Here is an 18687-nt window from a genome sequence, read left to right as displayed (position 1 = left end):
TACAACATGCCTATAATTCACCCCATCTATGTAACTCTTTTTTTTGGAAACAAAGTCTTACTTCAAACTCATGATCTTCCTGCCTCCACCTCCCCAGTTTTGGGATTACAGTGTGAGCCACCACACCCAGCAACAAGGGTCTGTTTTGATGAGAGTATTATGAGCGCATACAGGTGGCTTCAAAATCTTGGTTATGCCTAAAAATTAATCTCAGTATAAAATATGCTAAAATTGTTTTCCTAAATTATAATATCTAGAAATCATATATTGATAATAGAAATCTATTTATCAATTGTCATTTCTTTCCTAAGTTCAGCATAATATTTAGCATCTCCTATTTTTGTGCTCTTTCAATGAACTATGAAGATTCTATATTTTTGTGGATGTATTATGCATTCCTTTCAACTTTAAATAAGTTGTCCCTTGCTGTGTTAAGTTTGTTTTCTGGCTGTGCTACAGGTACCAAAGGCATAACCTCTTACCTCTGCTTAGAAATTAATGTTACTAGCTGTAAGATTTCACAAATGGTTTTATAGGCTTCATGGTAAGCTGGAAGTATAGTAACTTCAAATCGCCCCTAGTTCTTCTCAGATCCAAACCTACAGATGCCATCAGGAAAGTGTGGTTCTCTGGAAACTAAGTAATTATGGTGCATCAAGTTATTGAGCTGAAAGGAAAGAGTAGATGAAAAAAAACTAGAAGATATTTTCTCAAGTAAAAAAATCAGGTGGAAATGGGTCAGAAGGGAAAAATGGTACTTAGAAAAAGAGCATTTAAGGATTTCCTCTCTGGTCAGCATAAATGCACTGGAATGAACTATTTGATTTTCTTAGCATGGTTGCCAATTTATGACAGGTGGCAGCAGTGCTATTTTTTATGGAAGGTCAAAATTAATGATTTAATTTCTTTAAGATATAAGCCAATTCAGACCATCTATTTTTCCTTTCCTTTCTAGATAAGGTATTATTTGGCTTCTCTGTTTTATGAGATTTTCTCTTTGATTTTAGTTTTCTACAGTTTGAATGTGATATATCTAGGAATCAATTTTTTTATATTTATCTTGTTTTGTTTTATATGAGCTTCTTGAATTTGTGGTTTTGTGTCTGTTGTGTACTTTGTTATTTCTTAAGCTTCATTTTTTCATTCTTCTTCTTTTATTCCAATTACATGTTGCTATGCCTTTTGAAACTTTCCTACATTTCATGGATATTCTCTCCTTCTTTCTTTTTGCACTTAGATCTGGGAAATTTCCATTGTTCTATCTTTAAGTTCCATGATTGCTTTCTCACCCATGTCCAGTCTACTAATGAGTCCATCAAAGTTACTTCTCATTTCCAATTCAGTGGTTTTTAACTTCTAGCATTCTGTTCTGGTTCTTTCTTATAATTTCTCTCTGATTATGTTATCCATATGTTCTTGCATTGCTGTTAGCCCTTAATATCTTAATCACTATTCAAAATTTCCTGTCAGATAATTTAAATATCTGTGTTGTATTTGTTTTGACTGATGCTTGCTTTGTCTCTTTAAATTGTGCTTTATTTTGCATTTTGGCATTTCCTGTAATTTTGGGTTGAAACTAGATGTATATCATGTAATAAGAATTATAATAAATATTCTTATAGTGAGCAAATTTATAGTAATGTGGCTGGAAGTTTGTTGTCACTGTAGGTTCCAGAGGCTTCAAATCTTTCTACTGTGTTTTAGTCTCTACTATTGAGTTTGTATTTTTGTCAGCACTCCTGAGTCCTGCAGTTCTTTTAACTGCAGTCCACTGTCATTATACTGGAACATATACCAGGTAACCACAAGGTAGGTAGAAGCCACAGAGATGGGAGGCATTTATAGACTTGTGTTTATATCTCAGTATTTAGCATGTCTTTGCTGTGATATTACAAGTTGGTTTTGTTTTGTTTTGTTTTTGCTGTGGCATAGCACTTCTTAATCTGCTTAAGTAGGACAAGAAGGCTATAGAGGCTACAGTGGATTGACTCCCTTCTCCATTTGGGATAAACCTCTTGTACAGTACCTTCCCCTGGAGAGCAGGCTTTTGTTATATAGAACATGCTGTCCCTTCTCTGTCCCAACCTGAGGCTCTGGCGTTGCTTTCTTACATCTTCAGGGTGTAAACCCTGTGGAGTTCCTGGAGGTAAATCCCACAAAAGTGCATGTAGACTCATTTGCTACTCTCAATTTAATCCACATGTAGCTTCCAGCAATTAATCAAAATTAACACTTAAGTGCTCCTATCAATTCAGGACTTCTACGCCAGGTAAGCAGAAAACGGATAGTACTCTTTTACTCACCTTTCTCCCTCTCCAGATTTTTGCATCCTGCTTTGCCCTTGTTGGTGTTCAGAACACAACTCCCCAAATTATAATGCCTTAGCGTGCTGACTACTTTGAACTGAAGAAGATTGGAAAAGTCTCAGAACCAAGGTCTTTCTGACCTTTTCCCAACCTCCTGACTCTCATACTTTTCCTTTCCTAAGCAACTCAAAGAAATCAGAACTCCTCTCCAGAGTGGGTCAAGCACTTTGTGAAAGAAAATCATAAACAAAAGAGGTCACCTGCTTCCTTTCCTATTGGAGATTCTCATTCCAGGGGGTTCTTACTCACACCTGAGAGGAAGGAATGCTACCCAGAGAGACCAAGAATCAGAACCATAGGTATTGGATTTTTTCCTCAGTTTATTATCATTAGATCATATCTTTTGTCCAGTTGTTGGGTCTGGAGACTTAAAGCAGATGAGTGAGTATCCCATCCCCACTGGAGAGCACTATCATTCCAGCATGCTGAAATCTGCATTCCTGCATCCTGAAAAGGAGTTGTAAATCTGCATTTCTGCATCCTAAAGAGGAGATACAGGGTCTGATATATCTGCACAGGGCTGATGAACAAAATGCTCAAGATTGTTTCCCCTGGAAAGCCTGCAAATTCATGGCCAATGAAAAGAACCCACCTAACCCAGAGTTAAAGAGTCCTTAAAAACCCCAGCCTTCACCTGAACAGGGAGATAGTGGTTTCCAGGCTCTGCTGCATGCTCTAGATGTAGCCTTTCCTTTCTGTCTAATAAATACTACATATACCGGCTTTGGTTTTTAAGTTAATCAGCTGCCTGTTCCCTGGCCTGTGAAGGCAAGGACCCTCGACACCAGCTCCCATCACTTCAAACTGGCATGTAACACAATCACAATTTTATATTCTGTCCACTCTTCATTGAATCAAAAGCATAAAAATAGGTAATTTTCTCTGAACCTGTGGGCTTTCTTTTTGAAGGTTTCCAAGTCCTGTAAAACTTTGATTAAATATATTTGTTATGCTTTTCTCTTATTAACCTGTCTTTTTCTATAGGGATGTTGGCTGTGGCTCTTATGATAGGTTGAGGGGAGATATTACACAACTTTACATCTCCCATGGATTCAAGAAAAGTGATCAATTTTTGTTTTATTGAGTTTTTGCTTATAAGAATAGGAGTTGCCACTTCTAAGTTCTTTGCAAGATAAGACTGAAACTTTTAGTGCTTCTTTGAAAACCTTTGTTTTCATTATGTAGTTGTGCATGATTGGATCATGATGTAAAATGTAGTTCTTACTAGGACTCAAAATAATTCCAAAACTAGTGTCAGAAGACAGAGAAAGCAATATTTTATGGCTATTTCTTATTCATATTCCCACAGAGGCTTATGTAACCATCTTGTATATGAATGAATGAATGTCACATATGGCAAATTTTCTTTATGCATTCATCTTTTGATGGGCACCTATATTGATTCCCTATCTTGGCTATTATGAATGAAACACAAATGGTGGTCCAGGTATCTCTTTCATATAATGATTTCACTCCCTTTAGATATTTACCCAGTAGTGGGATTGCTGGCTGATATAGTAATTCTACTTTCAGTTTTTTAAGGAAATTTTAATCTGTTTTCCATAATGCTATACTAATTTACATTCCCACCAACAGTGTAGAAGACTTCCCTTTTCTCTATATCTTCACCAGAATTAGTCATTTTTGAGGGACAATGAAGTGGCACAAGTGGTAGAGCACCCATGTAGCAAGAGTGAGGCCCTGAGTTCAAACCCTGGCACTGTAAAAAAGAAAACCCAGAATTTGTCATATTTGTCTTCTTGATAATAGCCATTCTAACTGGGATGAGATTATAGCTCCTTGTGGTTTTGATTGCATTCCACTGATGACTTCTAATGTTGAGCATTTTTCATATACTTGGTCACATATTCTCAGAAATGTCTATCAATCAGACTATTTTTTTCATTTTTAATAGGATTATTTGTTTGTTGTTGGAGATCCTTATATTCTGGATATTAATCCCTTATCAGGTAAATAGTTTGCAAATACTTTCTCTTGTTTTGTAGGATGTCTGCTTACTCTGTTGTTTTCTTTGCAATGTAAAAGCTTTTTAGCTTAATATAATCTCACTTTCCTATTTTTGGTTTTGTTACCTGAGCTTTGGGGTCTCATGCAAGAAGTCTTTGCCTAATCCCAGTGTCTTGAAGTGTTTCACCTGTTTTCTTCTGGTAGTTCTGTGGTTTCAGGAATTTTGGCATATTTTATTATTTATACTACTCTTTGTCATTAAGAACACTAAGCAAAATATCTTAACTAATTTGAATAAATTTATTTTATATCTTGACCTGTTACTTGGGAAATATTATTTAAGTGCTTCTTAATTTGCAACATTGATTTTCTGTAGTGGTTTATTCTGATTAGTTTTAGTTTATACTCTGTAATTAGTAGAAATTATTATTCATTAAATCATTTAAAATGTGATGTAAGAAAATAGAGGACTCTGCAGACAAGAAAGAAAGAAGAGGAAAAAGATAAAGAGAGCTTTTTCCCATGTCACTCCAGCCCATGACAAGAAGCAGTGTTTGAAATGTTTATAAAGTCTTGGAATAGTCTTTCCTTCTTAAAGCCAACTCCAACCTAAGCTGTACAAGGAAACACATGCTTTGCATAACACAAACAAAGGTCTCTGAATGCTCTATCAACACACTATATAACAGTAACATTTGAAAAGAAAAAAAGAAACAAACAGGAGCTCAGGACATGTTTGACACACTCTCCAATTTTAAATATTTTTACTACATGTCCAAATTCAAAATACTTTACCAAGTTCACATTTATGAAGCTTTATGAAGTAATTATATTATTTGATTACAAAAAGATATAAAATAGAAAATAAGTAGTTTTACAGTTATATTGAAATCAGTTTCAGAAATTGACATATTGCATTTCGATTTTAGTACAATTATTATTCCATCTGGAATTTAGTATCTAACACAATTTATCACACTGCAAACAAACTTGGATAATCAAATGATTAGATTCATAAATGAGATAAGGAAATGATAAGATTATTATACAGAAATGGTACCATGATTAGAAAATGGTGAAAAAGAATTATGTTTTCGAAAACAACTAAAAATATATTCAGAAGCTTGAGGAAAAAGGGGAAAGGAAACATGTCCTTAATTAAAATCCAAATATCTACTAATCCTAATGCTACAATACAGGAAATAATTTTAGTTCCATACTTAACAGCTGAAGTATATTAAAGTGCTCTTTACTGACGTATTTAAAAATGCATGTTGCTTGCTGTCATTTCACTACATGATATACAAAGTAGTTTCTCATCATTTACACATTTTTACTTTTGCAAATCCAGATTAATAATAACAACCTTGAATGTGTGAAAATTAACACAGGAAACACCTGCAGAACAATATTAGTTTCTGTAGGGAAGTGAAACCATTTATCATAAATTTAATGAAAAGAACTCAGAATGATGTTTTATACTTAGTAAAGAATAAAAATTCTTACCTAAAGCTTTCATACTCCAGACTTTCTTATTCCAAAGTGCTGGCCGTGTTCTAATGTGCTTATTAGTTGATATAAATTCAACCTCCAAAGCTTCACCAATGACTTCATCTCTCAAAAGAATGAATATCTCACTAGGAATCTGTAAGGTGAAAATGCAACGAATTAAGCATTTGAAAAACTTTACCTTAACTATAGAACAATTACATTTATTAGAGATCAAGTTGATACACTGTCATTGAATAAATCTTCCATTCTGTTTGTATTTTCAAGCACATACAGAAATGAAATATGGAAATGTGATTCTCACTACATTTAAAATTTGTTAATTTGTTGCCTATCAAATGCTCCTTTCCCCCCCAATACCATGTTTGCAACTGAAAAAGCAATGTGAATAACTGTTTCCTTTCCATCTTGCCTTTTCCTGCACACAACTGGCTATTCCAGGTTTGCAGCATCACAGACCAGCAGGTAACCATCATTAAATTGTTGACCAATTTCTTTTCCCAAATCCTTTGCTTTCTCCTTTCTAGAACTTGGTTTTCCTATATATGTATGAGAAGACTAATGAATTTAACTATAAGACCTCTTAAAATTCAGATATAATGAGAAATTTTAAATGTCAAATAGTTTTATGTTTATTTAATAGACGGTTTCTGGGTATTTGTCATATAAGTGTCTATAAAGGTTTTTGAGCTTACTAAAGGTTATAAATCTAAAAGTCTCAATATTTAATTAAGTTGAAAAAATTCGATCTATGTACATCAGGTAAAATGATTATTGAAGACCTTGTTTTAGCAAAAAAGCACAAATGAGAAGAAAAAAAGTAAGAATAAGCACTTATTGAGTTTCTATTTAATAAGAATTATGGTAAGCACTTTTTAAATAAATATGTTTCCTTTAATCCTAACTGAAACATACACACATGCACACACACGCACATACACACACACATATGCATACACATATATATGCACACTGATGCACACCTGCCCCAAAGCCAAAATGGAGATAGTTTTTAGTTTTCCCTTTTAGGAATAGAGCAAGTAATGCTTAGGATTACATTCTGAGGATTACTCAGAACTATCTAGCTTTCAAATATACACTATTCTTTACATCATGCTATCCACATTTTTGACAAATGAATTTTTTTTTACAATTATTTAGGTACATCTTTCAAAAACTTTTTCCAAAGTCATGCTAGAGTTCAGCCTCACACTAACTAAACAGGAACCTCATTTATATGCTCTTATAAAATCATGTTTGTCAAAGTCATTAACTTCAAATTCTTTTATTTAAATGCTATCTCCCTAAGCATAAGTCAGATACCAATAAAACTTACAGTTAATGCTTTGTACCAGTTTTCACAAATAGTACGCTAATGTTACCAAATTACTTCAGCTGACATACTAATCCACTTCAGGCATTTTCCACTGGTCATACTCCCAAATATCTGCCCATCGGATAAGTTAAATTTAATTTCCCAACAATTAAACTGAACATAGAGAAAAGATCCTGCCACCATCCCACCTATTGCTCTTGACGGGTTCGCCAACACACACACACACAACATGTCAGAAGGTGGAAATGTGGCCTCTCATGTTTCCCATATCTGCAACCTCCTCTTTGCAGGACCTCCCTTCTGACACAGTCTTTTTGTTCCTTTGGTGTCTATGTCACTTCATCTTGAATTCTACAAGCCAAATCATGACTTCCTGTTTCAATTTGGCTCAATTCCTCAAGAATCTCTAAAGTTCTTGAGTTCTTTTCCATGACTATGTCATCTTTGTTTAAGTTTGACTTAGCTCTTTCCAAAGTTGGTAAGCACAGGTGTACTTTCCAATTGTTTTTTTTTTTTTTTCATTTTTCTTTTATTATTCATATGTGCATACAAGGCTTGGTTTATTTCTCCCCCCTGCCCCCACCCCCTCCATTACCACCCACTCCACCCCCTCCCGCTCCCCCCCCCAATACCCAGCAGAAACTATTTTGCCCTTATCTCTAATTTTGTTGTAGAGAGAGTATAAGCAATAATAGGAAGGAACAAGGGGTTTTGCTGGTTGAGATAAGGATAGCTATACAGGGCATTGACTCACATTGATTTCCTGTGCGTGGGTGTTACCTTCTAGGTTAATTCTTTTTAATCTAACCTTTTCTCTAGTTCCTGGTCCCCTTTTCCTATTGGCCTCAGTTGCTTTAAGGTATCTGCTTTAGTTTCTCTGCATTAAGGGCAACAAATGCTAGCTAGTTTTTTAGGTGTCTTACCTATCCTCACCCCTCCCTTGTGTGCTCTCGCTTTTATCATGTGCTCATAGTCCAATCCCCTTGTTGTGTTTGCCCTTGATCTAATGTCCACATATGAGGGAGAACATACGATTTTTGGTCTTTTGAGCCAGGCTAACCTCACTCAGAATGATGTTCTCCAATTCCATCCATTTACCAGCGAATGATAACATTTCGTTCTTCTTCATGGCTGCATCAAATTCCATTGTGTATAGATACCACATTTTCTTAATCCATTCGTCAGTGCTGGGGCATCTTGGCTGTTTCCATAACTTGGCTATTGTGAATAGTGCCGCAATAAACATGGATGTGCAGGTGCCTCTGGAGTAACAGTCTTTTGGGTATATCCCCAAGAGTGGTATTGCTGGATCAAATGGTAGATCGATGTCCAGCTTTTTAAGTAGCCTCCAAATTTTTTTCCAGAGTGGTTGTACTAGTCTACATTCCCACCAACAGTGTAAGAGGGTTCCTTTTTCCCCGCATCCTCGCCAACACCTGTTGTTGGTGGTGTTGCTGATGATGGCTATTCTAACAGGGGTGAGGTGGAATCTTAGTGTGGTTTTAATTTGCATTTCCTTTATTGCTAGAGATGGTGAGCATTTTTTCATGTGTTTTCTGGCCATTTGAATTTCTTCTTTTGAGAAAGTTCTGTTTAGTTCACGTGCCCATTTCTTTATTGGTTCATTAGTTTTGGGAGAATTTATTTTTTTAAGTTCCCTGTATATTCTGGTTATCAGTCCTTTGTCTGATGTATAGTTGGCAAATATTTTCTCCCACTCTGTGGGTGTTCTCTTCAGTTTAGAGACCATTTCTTTTGATGAACAGAAGCTTTTTAGTTTTATGAGGTCCCATTTATCTATGCTATCTCTTAGTTGCTGTGCTGCTGGGGTTTCATTGAGAAAGTTCTTACCTATACCTACTAACTCCAGAGTATTTCCTACTCTTTCTTGTATCAACTTAAGAGTTTGGGGTCTGATATTAAGATCCTTGATCCATTTTGAGTTAATCTTGGTATAGGGTGATATACATGGATCTAGTTTCAGTTTTTTGCAGACTGCTAACCAGTTTTCCCAGCAGTTTTTGTTGAAGAGGCTGCTATTTCTCCATCGTACGCGGACCAGGGACAGCAACAACACCAAGGACAATGACAGGAAGACAGAAAAAACAAGGAAACCAGTTTCCCCACAGCAAAAAATTAGTACAGGAACCAGAGGGGAATGAAGAGAACAGAAACTCAGAGCCAGACTCCAACAAAATGAAGATAAACTATGCCAAAGGACCCAATGAAGCCTACAAGAATAATTTAAAAGAAGACATACTACAAGTACTCAATGAGAATTTTATAGAGATGATACTGGATAGGGTCAACCAAAATGTACAGGAGACACTCAAGAAATTCCAATTGTTTTATTTGCCCAGCTAACTGATTCTTAGCCATGAGTGTCCACACAGGCTACTTATGATGCATCTAATTCCCACCTTTCAACCATTTCTAGGGAAGAGTTCTAAACAAAAGACAAGCATACTGACCACCCCAAATGAGGCATTTAAATCTTCATTTATACTCAGGGCTAGCTCCATGGGCCTATGACCAGTATGGTTACACAGGGCCCCATGCTTAGAAGGCCCTGCCTTTGGTTTAATGTTTTGCTATTCCTGCCTTAAAATGCTAAATAATTTGAGCAAAGGGCCTTGCATTTCAGAATCAGTTACCTAATTTGCACATGTTGTTGGCATGCAATTCAGTTTCTTTTCTTCCTCTGCCTCCCATACTTACGCCTTCTATCAAGGTTCAATTCTGGTTTCAACTAGCGCCACAAAAATTCTCCTTGTAAAAGTTTATATTCACACCCCACATCCGACCATTACTAAGTCATAACTGCTACTCTTAGCTTTCTTGTCTGTATCTTGGCTTCCCAGCTAGAGTTTTAAATATCCTGAAGATGCTATATTTTCTCTTGTCCTGGTGGAGTCTTGTAAGAGTTATGCACATAAGAGATATTCTATATACATATACATTTAAATTGAAGTGAAATAAGTTTGCAAAAATACGTCAATTTAACACTGAGCATGCTTAGCTCTATTCCTTACTATCCTCAGTGCTCACAGCTTCCTCTAGCCCTGCAGTAAGCACCCTGCCCTATGAGAGAAGATCTATCCATAATTATATGGGTAAATTTAATTCAAGGAACAAGTATGAAGACATTCAAATGGGTGTAAAATTAATTTTCTCAGTGATGAAGCTGTTGTTTTGCTTTCAGTATTTTTAAATCCTCTGTGTCTCCCCTTATTTGGGTCTGAAGATTCAGAGAGTGAATGGATTATGATAATTAACACTTCCAAATGCTAAAATTGGTCACAGACCTTCAGACCTAAAAAAAAAGGCTGAAATTTGGTCTAACATAATACGCACAGAGGGAAGTCTCAGATTCTGTCAGAGCAGATGCCTTTGGCTTAAACAACAAGTACAGATGGAGGGTAATTTTGATGGACCACATTAGCTTACTATTGCTTTTGTAAAGTGACCAATGACTTTTTTCATGTATTCTTGACTGCTTTAATAGGCATGAGTTTAACAAGCGTGAGTGCATGGAATTTAATAAACTAGGTTTCTGAAGTTGATAGTGATCTTGCACATGACAGCAGATCAAGAATTTGATTTTGGCAAAGGTTCCAAATTTGGCTGCTAATTCACATCTTCAGAATCATCTGGGAAGCTTTTTAAAAGCTTTCACTGTCCAGGCCACAACAGAGCATTTATATCTGAATATCTGGGGGAGAAGACATTATTATTATTATATAGTTCTCTTTGTTCTCTCTAAACCCCATTAGTTTTGAGAACTACTTGATTCAGGAAAAATGTCTTTTAGCCACCATACAACTTGACTTCCAATGAGGCAACACTCTACAACATAGACATAATCATTTTTTGCTGCATTTGCCGGACTTTTCAATTAAATCACAGATCAGGCTTTAAGTTAATGTTGGTTACCAAGAACTGGTTTGTGATTTGGTGTCAGAAGTAAGTGGGCAGTGCTGGTAGCATCTGTATATTGTTTTAAACTGAATTCAGTTTAAAACTGAACTTGTAAGAAGGTGATTTCTGAGATTCTTATGGTCTTTAAGAGATATTTTCTTGCATGGAGTCTTGGTGTATGTCTACATTTGTTAGTTATACAATGTGTAATCTGTTCCCTGAGTTTGGAGACTCATTATGGTTTTAGTCACAAAGATGTGCCAGTGAACAAGTCATATAAGATCAAAACCTATGCTGGTAAATATGTCATATTCATGGGTTCAGATAGAAAAACAATTTAATAAGATTAATATAAATCTAATGTCAATAAAGCCACCCAAAAGGCCTTTGGTGGTTGTACTATGACTTCAAAAGTTAAATTTGTTTAAGAAATCAACAACTGAAATGGTTTAAAAAGATTTCATTATTTTCATTAGGATAGTTGCAGATGTAGAATAAAACAAAGAAACATGGGTTTATTATATTAAAGGAAGTAAAAGATTTGGGGAGAAGAAAAACTGAGATTACAATGGGCAATTTCTTCCAAAAAGAAGGGAAAATGACATATTAAAGATCTGCCTACGTAGACAAAGCAAGATAAAGAAAATAAGCTCACTCTTAGCTAGAATGTAGCTCTATGGTAGAGTGCTTGCCTAGCATGCACAAGGTTTTGAGATCAATCCCCAGCGCATCAGAAGAAACAAACAACAAAAAGAAACCACTTGGTAGGGCTTGAATAGGGGTGGTAGTGCATGCCTGTAATCCCAGCACTTGGGAGGCTCAACTAGGAGGATTGTGAGTTTGGTGCCAACCTAGACTACATGGCTGAACACACAAAAACAACAGGAGATGTGAAATTTTACAGAGAAAACGATATACTTCCAAGAAGGGGTGCCTGTCGTAGAAAACATTTGGAGGACCTTTCCAAAAGCCTTGGGTAAAATCTGTAAAGAGTGACCTAAGTCACCATTAAAGATTAAGAGGTTCCAGCAAGTGAACACAGGACAGTAGGCAGATTGCAGAGAAGCCTCTGTAAAAGAAACTGAATTCTTGATGTCCTTGTTGGGTGGTTTTGAAAGTGGTTTATTTATTGTGAAGGAGTGGATGACTTCCTACATGCTGAGACAGGATTTCACTTTAGTTTAGCAGAACAGGGTTGTCATTTGTGAATCACAGAAGCCATTGTCATGGGACATGTCCTGTGCATTACAGAATGTTTTATAGTTCCTATGCTTCTACCCACTAGATGCTAGTAACAATCCCTCAGTTGCGAGAACCAAAAGTCCCTGCAAGCATATCACATGTATCCTGGTAGAGGAGGGCAAAAACTGCCCTCAGTTAAGAATCACTACTCTGAAGTAATTTGTCCAAGACATTTATGAAATCATTCATGGACATCATAGACAAGAGACGCTACCAAATCACAGAAAAGGTCCAGTTCTAGTACAGATGGTATTCCAATGGAAGAATGAATGATTTTTCATTGGGAAGATAAAATGGGATAAGTGTCCTTTGAATAGTAGATTTAGCAGACTAGAACTCACTGACATATCACTCGTCACCTATTAACCCTACAACACAAAGTCAAGAGGAATATGCTAGAAAAACAAGTATCCTGGCCAGTAAACAAAGAAAAAAATTGTTAAAAATACTAAAATACAGCAAACAGTGCCATTTCTACAGAAAATTAAAGAAAAGGCCAATTTAAGAAGAAAATTTAAACATAAAACTCACCTAGACATTTGCCAAAGAGACAGGGCATAACTTACATAAACAGAAGACTGGAAGAATATCTTTATTAAAGCATGGGAAAATGTTGAAGAGAAAAAATATTTTTTGCTGTTTTTAAAATGGCATAAAATTTTCAAGGCCTAAGAAATAGAGACTATGGAAAGGAAAAGTGCCAGGGAAGGTTGTAAAGAGAGGCATCAATACTCCCCAGCCCCTGGGGTCACAGGCAACAGCAGTGTCACTCATGGCCTCACTTGCCAGTCTACCAAAACTGCTTCTGCAGAACACAAGAGGACATGGAGAGAAATGCTCTGGGAGGCAGGTCACAGCAATTCACAGAAGGGGCAGCAGTCTAACGACCTACTCATCAGAGAAGACTATGCCACTATTGAGAACTTGAGGTCAAGTCAGCATCCTAGAAATATAGAACTACAAAAGGAAATCAGAACGTTTTGAAGATGCTGGATGTGAAAGAGGTTTACCTCACATAACAACTGGAGACTGGCAGAAACAGTAATTGTAAAGTTTGGGATTTTTTTGGGAAAAAAATCAGAAAAGACTTAATTGTCACTTCCTAGAAAAGTCAGTTGTCTTAAGTGGTCTCTGTTCACCCACTAATTGTCAGACTTCTCAGAAATGAGTTGAAGTTCAAAAGTTGTGCTTTCAGACTATTGGCATAGACTGAGCTTTGCCCAGGCAAAAGTAAGCATAGTTTTCACTCAGCTGGGTACAAATGGCATTTGGCAGCAGTCCTGTGGCTTTAGGTCGTACTAAGATCTACTCAAGAGCACAAGATTTAACCTAGGATAACTACTTTTGGCCCAAAGGATGAGCTTCTAGAAATTCTAGAGTATAGGACTGGTTTTAAAAAAATATTGTATGACCGTTCAACTTTTAGGAATTTTAAAAAAGCATGGTACCCAACAGAAATCTGATACTGAAATAATTTTAGTGGGCCTAAAGAATTACATACATATCAATAAAAAAGAAAGAAAAACAGGCCCATGGTTCTGATTCTAATATTGAAAGAACCCCTATCTTAAGTAGCCATCTGTGTAAGGTATCTCTGCCTCAAGGGCAGAGAGTCTTAATTTTTCAACTTGAGTTCTTTGTGATTTCAATAATAGAAGGGTTTTATAGTGTTCAAATTTTACTGTGGCAGATATTTTTAAAATCAGCTATTTAGACATTGCATAACTCTTGGTGAGATATTTTTAGTTTCAGAGTTATTTTTTTCCTGCTTTGATTTCATCTACTTGAGAGCAATTCACATTTCTTTTATTATAGTTCTTTTCTCGCTCTTCCATTATTTCTGACTTCATAGGAGCTACCATCTCTGATTGTTTAGCTTCATCACCATCCCTTAAGTTCCTGAGTCTTTTAAATGTGTTATAACTTTTCTTTGCCTGATCATTTGTATCAGTTCTCTCAAACCCGTAGAGTCCAGATTCCTCGGGTCTCTAAAGTAGTATCTAAGTCATTTTTATTCCTCTATAACTGATAGCAAAATAGCTTAAAAACAGCAATTATTCTGTTCAGGCATTCATGTTGAGTGCAGATGAGGGAATTAAACTTCACACAACTCCACAGAATGTTCAGCTTCCCTTACCACAGGATGAGGGGCCCAAAAGCCATCAGCCAGCTCCTGCTGTTAGGTCATGTAACTCTACAGGCTTCTGCCAGAAGGACCTTTTATGCATCTCCCACAGGGCTCTCCTACATCTTTGGCTCTTTTTACTCGAGGGCACTATAGACACTGAAGCCCCGAATCTTTTTTTGTCAAAACACTGTACAGCCAAAAATTCAGATCAAGTTCTACCAGTTCATTACAAGAAGAGTTAGGAGGAAGAAATGTCAGAGATATGTTTTCATATTATGACCTTCTTAGAAATCTTTTCCCAACCTTATACTATTGTTTCCTGAAAGACAAGCTCTTCTAACTCATGATATTTCTACTTGATAATGTCAGCCTTTACTATGTTCATAATTGAAAAATCGGTAATCATAAAAATAAATACCTTAAAATCCTATTCAAGGGTATATTTTTCTTTAGGAAAAGAAAACCCTTAATCTATTTAATAAAAATTAAGCTTTCTTTCAACTAGCTTTATAGATGTACATAGCAATTATATATCTGTTTGGAAAGTGTCAAGTAACACTTGAAAAAAATTAAGCTTTTGTATATTCTCCAATATTTGACTAGGTAATTGCCAGGTATTGTTTTAGGTTCTGGGGACACAGCCATGAGCAAAATAGACCAAAACACCAGGTATACTGCAGCTTACAGTCTAGTGAAATATGGTATCTATTAGAACAACAGGACCACTTAAGCAACATGACATCTTTACTTACCTCACATGGAATTTCAGCAGGAATCACCATTACCAGTGGCATGACACCTCTTGAAACTTCTAAGTCTTCAATTTCATTTCTCTCATTTATTTCTCCAGAGTGTTTCACTCTTAGGTGAGTTGGAGTGTTGACCTCAAGGTAGTCTTCAGAGCCTAGGGAAAATTTTGTGAATATAGATTACAATGTATTATTTTCTAAAGACTAATTACTGACCAATAGATTTCATTAATATATGGGACAACTGAACTAAGTTTAGGATACTGAAGCAACTTAGCATGTTAATAAAGTAAAATTTCTCAACTTAATTATTATTAAAACTTTTATTACTAAGCTAGATAAATTATATGACAAAATGTTTGCATACTAGTTAAATATTTTCAAAAAATCCCAGCCATCATTTGTTTTCTAAAACAAAAAAAAATGTAGAATATTAGATGATTTCTTTTCCATGACAGTTATAAAGAAAAAGTGTTTTATTTTAAATCAGAGCAATTTGATTCATAACAATTAATACCCTTTACATATATTTCAAATTTATAACAATGTAACTATGGAATGATCACCAAATTTTATAGAAATACTAGTCTAATAGTGAAATGCTAATGTTTATAAAAATATTAATGTGGCCTATGAAAATAAGTATTCTACATTTAAAAAGTTGGATTTCTCTATGGTAGTATTACTAAGAATACTGAAATACAATAGTGTAAATTTTGAATCTCAAAGAAGGGGTAGAGTATCTGGGAGTGCTTTGTTTAACATTTGGTAGTTTAGCATTCAGTCATTAAAGCACTGTTCTGAACTGAAAAAAATGCAGTAAGTAGTGAACATTTTGTATTACTCTATGTCTCAAAGCCCAAAGTGTTTCATTAGGGCACAGAATCAATGTGGCTGAAATTAAGAGTTAGAAGGAGGCCTGCAGATGGTGATACATTCTTATAATCCCACCTACGTGGGAGGCACTCCATAGTAAGGAGGATTTCAGTCCCAGGCCAGTCTCAGACAAAAATGTGACACTCTATCTGAAAAAATCACTAGAACAAAAAAGGGCTGGGGGGGTGTGTCTAAGTGATAGAGCCTCCTGTTTAGTAAGAGCAAGGCCCTTACAGCTCAAATCCCAGTACCCCTTTACGAAAAAAAAAACTTTCAAAATGACAAGGTTACACCTTTAATTTCTTATATGCACTCAAAAATATCCCTCAAACTCCCAAAAAATGGAACTGTAAAAGAAAAGGCAGCTCAAGACAGCTATAAGGTAGCCTGAGTCAGTAAGAAGACCTTGGTTTTGCAGGAGCTGGCCTTGCACTCACAGGCAGACACACTGTTCTCCTGCTGAATGTTAATACCTTCAGAGAACACCATCAGACAAGACCACTCTCTCGCCATAAAGACAGAGACAAGACCACCTCACAAAAACATGAGAGTTACCTGCCCCACAAAATTGACCAATCATTGCAAACCCTGGCTGGTATGAATGACTGTTATTACTTTATCAATTCCAATATAAGCTTCTTTTTACTTCTACTTCTAGGTAGGGTGAGCCATTCCTCCCAGTTTGCCTGGGAGTTTCATGGCTAAGGCAATAAAAATACCATGTTCTAGTAATCCCTTTGGTCCTATGCAAACCAGAACAGTTGACCTTCCTTCTAAGTAGAGTTGCTAATATTCTATTATTATGTAAATTTATAAAATTACTCCTGCTCCTGAGACAGATCAGAAGGACCTATTTCTTACTGAGGTACTTACTTACCTCAGAGGTAAGTACTATTAAATACTGTTAGGAATGTTAATGTTGATAATGTCTTTACTTTAAGTGCCCTTCAAGGTTTACTTTTCTTGTGAATGAGCAAACTGGAACAGGCATTTGGCTCCTTGAATGACAACTAACATAACTAACAGATCCTTTCCTTATACCAGGCTGCCTTGAGTGGGGAGCTGTCAACTGAGCAACTCCTTTGTAACAAGTACTTAGAAACAGCTTTTGCTAAAAAGTACTGACTCCTCATACTGGCCTGCAATTAACCAAAGTGGAACTAAAAGCAAGAGAATAACTTGGCATCTCTGCCTCCATTTTATATCTGTCTCTTACTGAGTCTTTCATCTCTGCAATCACCTTGAGTTCCAGGAAGGACAGGACTGACCAATAACATCTTCAGAGGAGTGACTGAAACTATCCCTATGGAAAGGAACAGCAGCACCTCACAGGGCAGGTCACACTCCAGATGAGGACAATTACCTATGGTGAGAGGCTGAGCAGGAAGACTCATCTCATGGGAACCAGATTGCTTCAATGACAACTTTTCTGGAATCCCTAGACGAACCAGAACTGATCAATCAGGCCACACTTTGCCTGGGATTGTTTAATTAAGCATACCTACCACCTCCAGCCCCAATTCTTCCTCTATTTAAGCCTGAAGCTCAGGTCTGCACCCCAGAAGATGATCTGAAATGCTTACTTTGCCTCTTCCTGCAGTATGCCCATGCCCTGTAACAAATCTTTCTCTGCTCTTCATCACAACTCATCTCTTTATCTGGGGGATTGGGGCAAGTGGACAGACTTGAGATGGGATCCCTGGAAGTGGGGTTTTGGGTTTGATATCCTGGTTATACCACTTCTGGCAACTGGCTGGACTGTCATTTAAAGCAACACAGGTGCTTTGAACACTTGAGGAAAAGTACACTCCGGTTGCAAAAACACTGAAATTGTCAGCCACAGGGCCCATAGCCAAAACACATTCACTTCAGCAATGAAAAGCCTCCATGACCCCCAGACGATCTCACCTGCAATTTCTTCAGAGGGGTCAGTCTCTGACTTCTCTGACCCTGTAATAGCAGTCCTCAATTAAGTCAGACAAAGGAAGAGCACTTCCTCAGTTGACTCAGCAAAAACCTTGTGATTGACAAAAAAGAAGCAGGCTTATGTGAGACCTGTGATTGGTCCTTAGGTGAAGCCTGTGATTGGTGGAACTGAAAACTATATTGTGATTGGTAGAATTACAATCTGAGCAGAAAAGTCATGCTCCTTTTCTAGCTATGCAAGAAGATGCTTGCCTCTCTGTTGGAGTTAGTGTGGGAGCTTCAATAAGCCTCTGCCTGGAGTGTCTAGCTCTAAGAGCCTCCAGCTTTGAAAGTCTCTAGATCTCAAGGCTTAAAGAAATAAATCTGTGAATTTAGAAGTCTAGCTTGTGAGTCTCTGGAACTCAGGGCACTCAACATCAACTTTTCTATCTGTAATTTCTATCCAGATAGAGCAAAAGAATCCCCAGACAGCCATCTGCAACATTTTGACAGTGAACAAGCCATAGTGAAGACTTCTTTCCTTGAACCCTCCTTTCAACCACATTAACACCAGCCTAGATGCTATAATCTTTTCTAATACTCTCAGTCTTTTACTGAGACACCCCGTGGTTCTCCATGGTGTTTGTTCTCTTCATTGCAGCAAATGTAAAATCCAAATAGATCAAGTAC

At 36.6% G+C, this 18687-nt stretch overlaps 1 protein-coding gene across 3 annotated transcripts in view; it reads right to left on the bottom strand.

The window, feature by feature from the left end:
• The window catches only part of Bank1 (B cell scaffold protein with ankyrin repeats 1), a 297267-nt gene that overhangs the window by 216249 nt on the left and 62331 nt on the right, over positions 1-18687 (bottom strand). For all 3 annotated transcript variants that reach the window (XM_074041439.1, XM_074041437.1, XM_074041440.1), the window contains exons 3-4: positions 15220-15371; positions 5841-5979 (exon numbers count right to left, since the gene is read on the bottom strand). In XM_074041439.1, coding sequence (XP_073897540.1) covers positions 5841-5979; positions 15220-15371 — 291 coding nt within the window. The remainder of the gene's footprint in view (positions 1-5840; positions 5980-15219; positions 15372-18687) is intronic.

Source organism: Castor canadensis, chromosome 9 (genome assembly GCF_047511655.1).
Source record: "Castor canadensis chromosome 9, mCasCan1.hap1v2, whole genome shotgun sequence".
Lineage (NCBI taxonomy): Eukaryota > Metazoa > Chordata > Mammalia > Rodentia > Castoridae > Castor > Castor canadensis.
The sequence above is the reverse complement of the archived record's forward strand: the minus strand, read 5'-3'. Positions and strand labels throughout refer to the sequence as shown.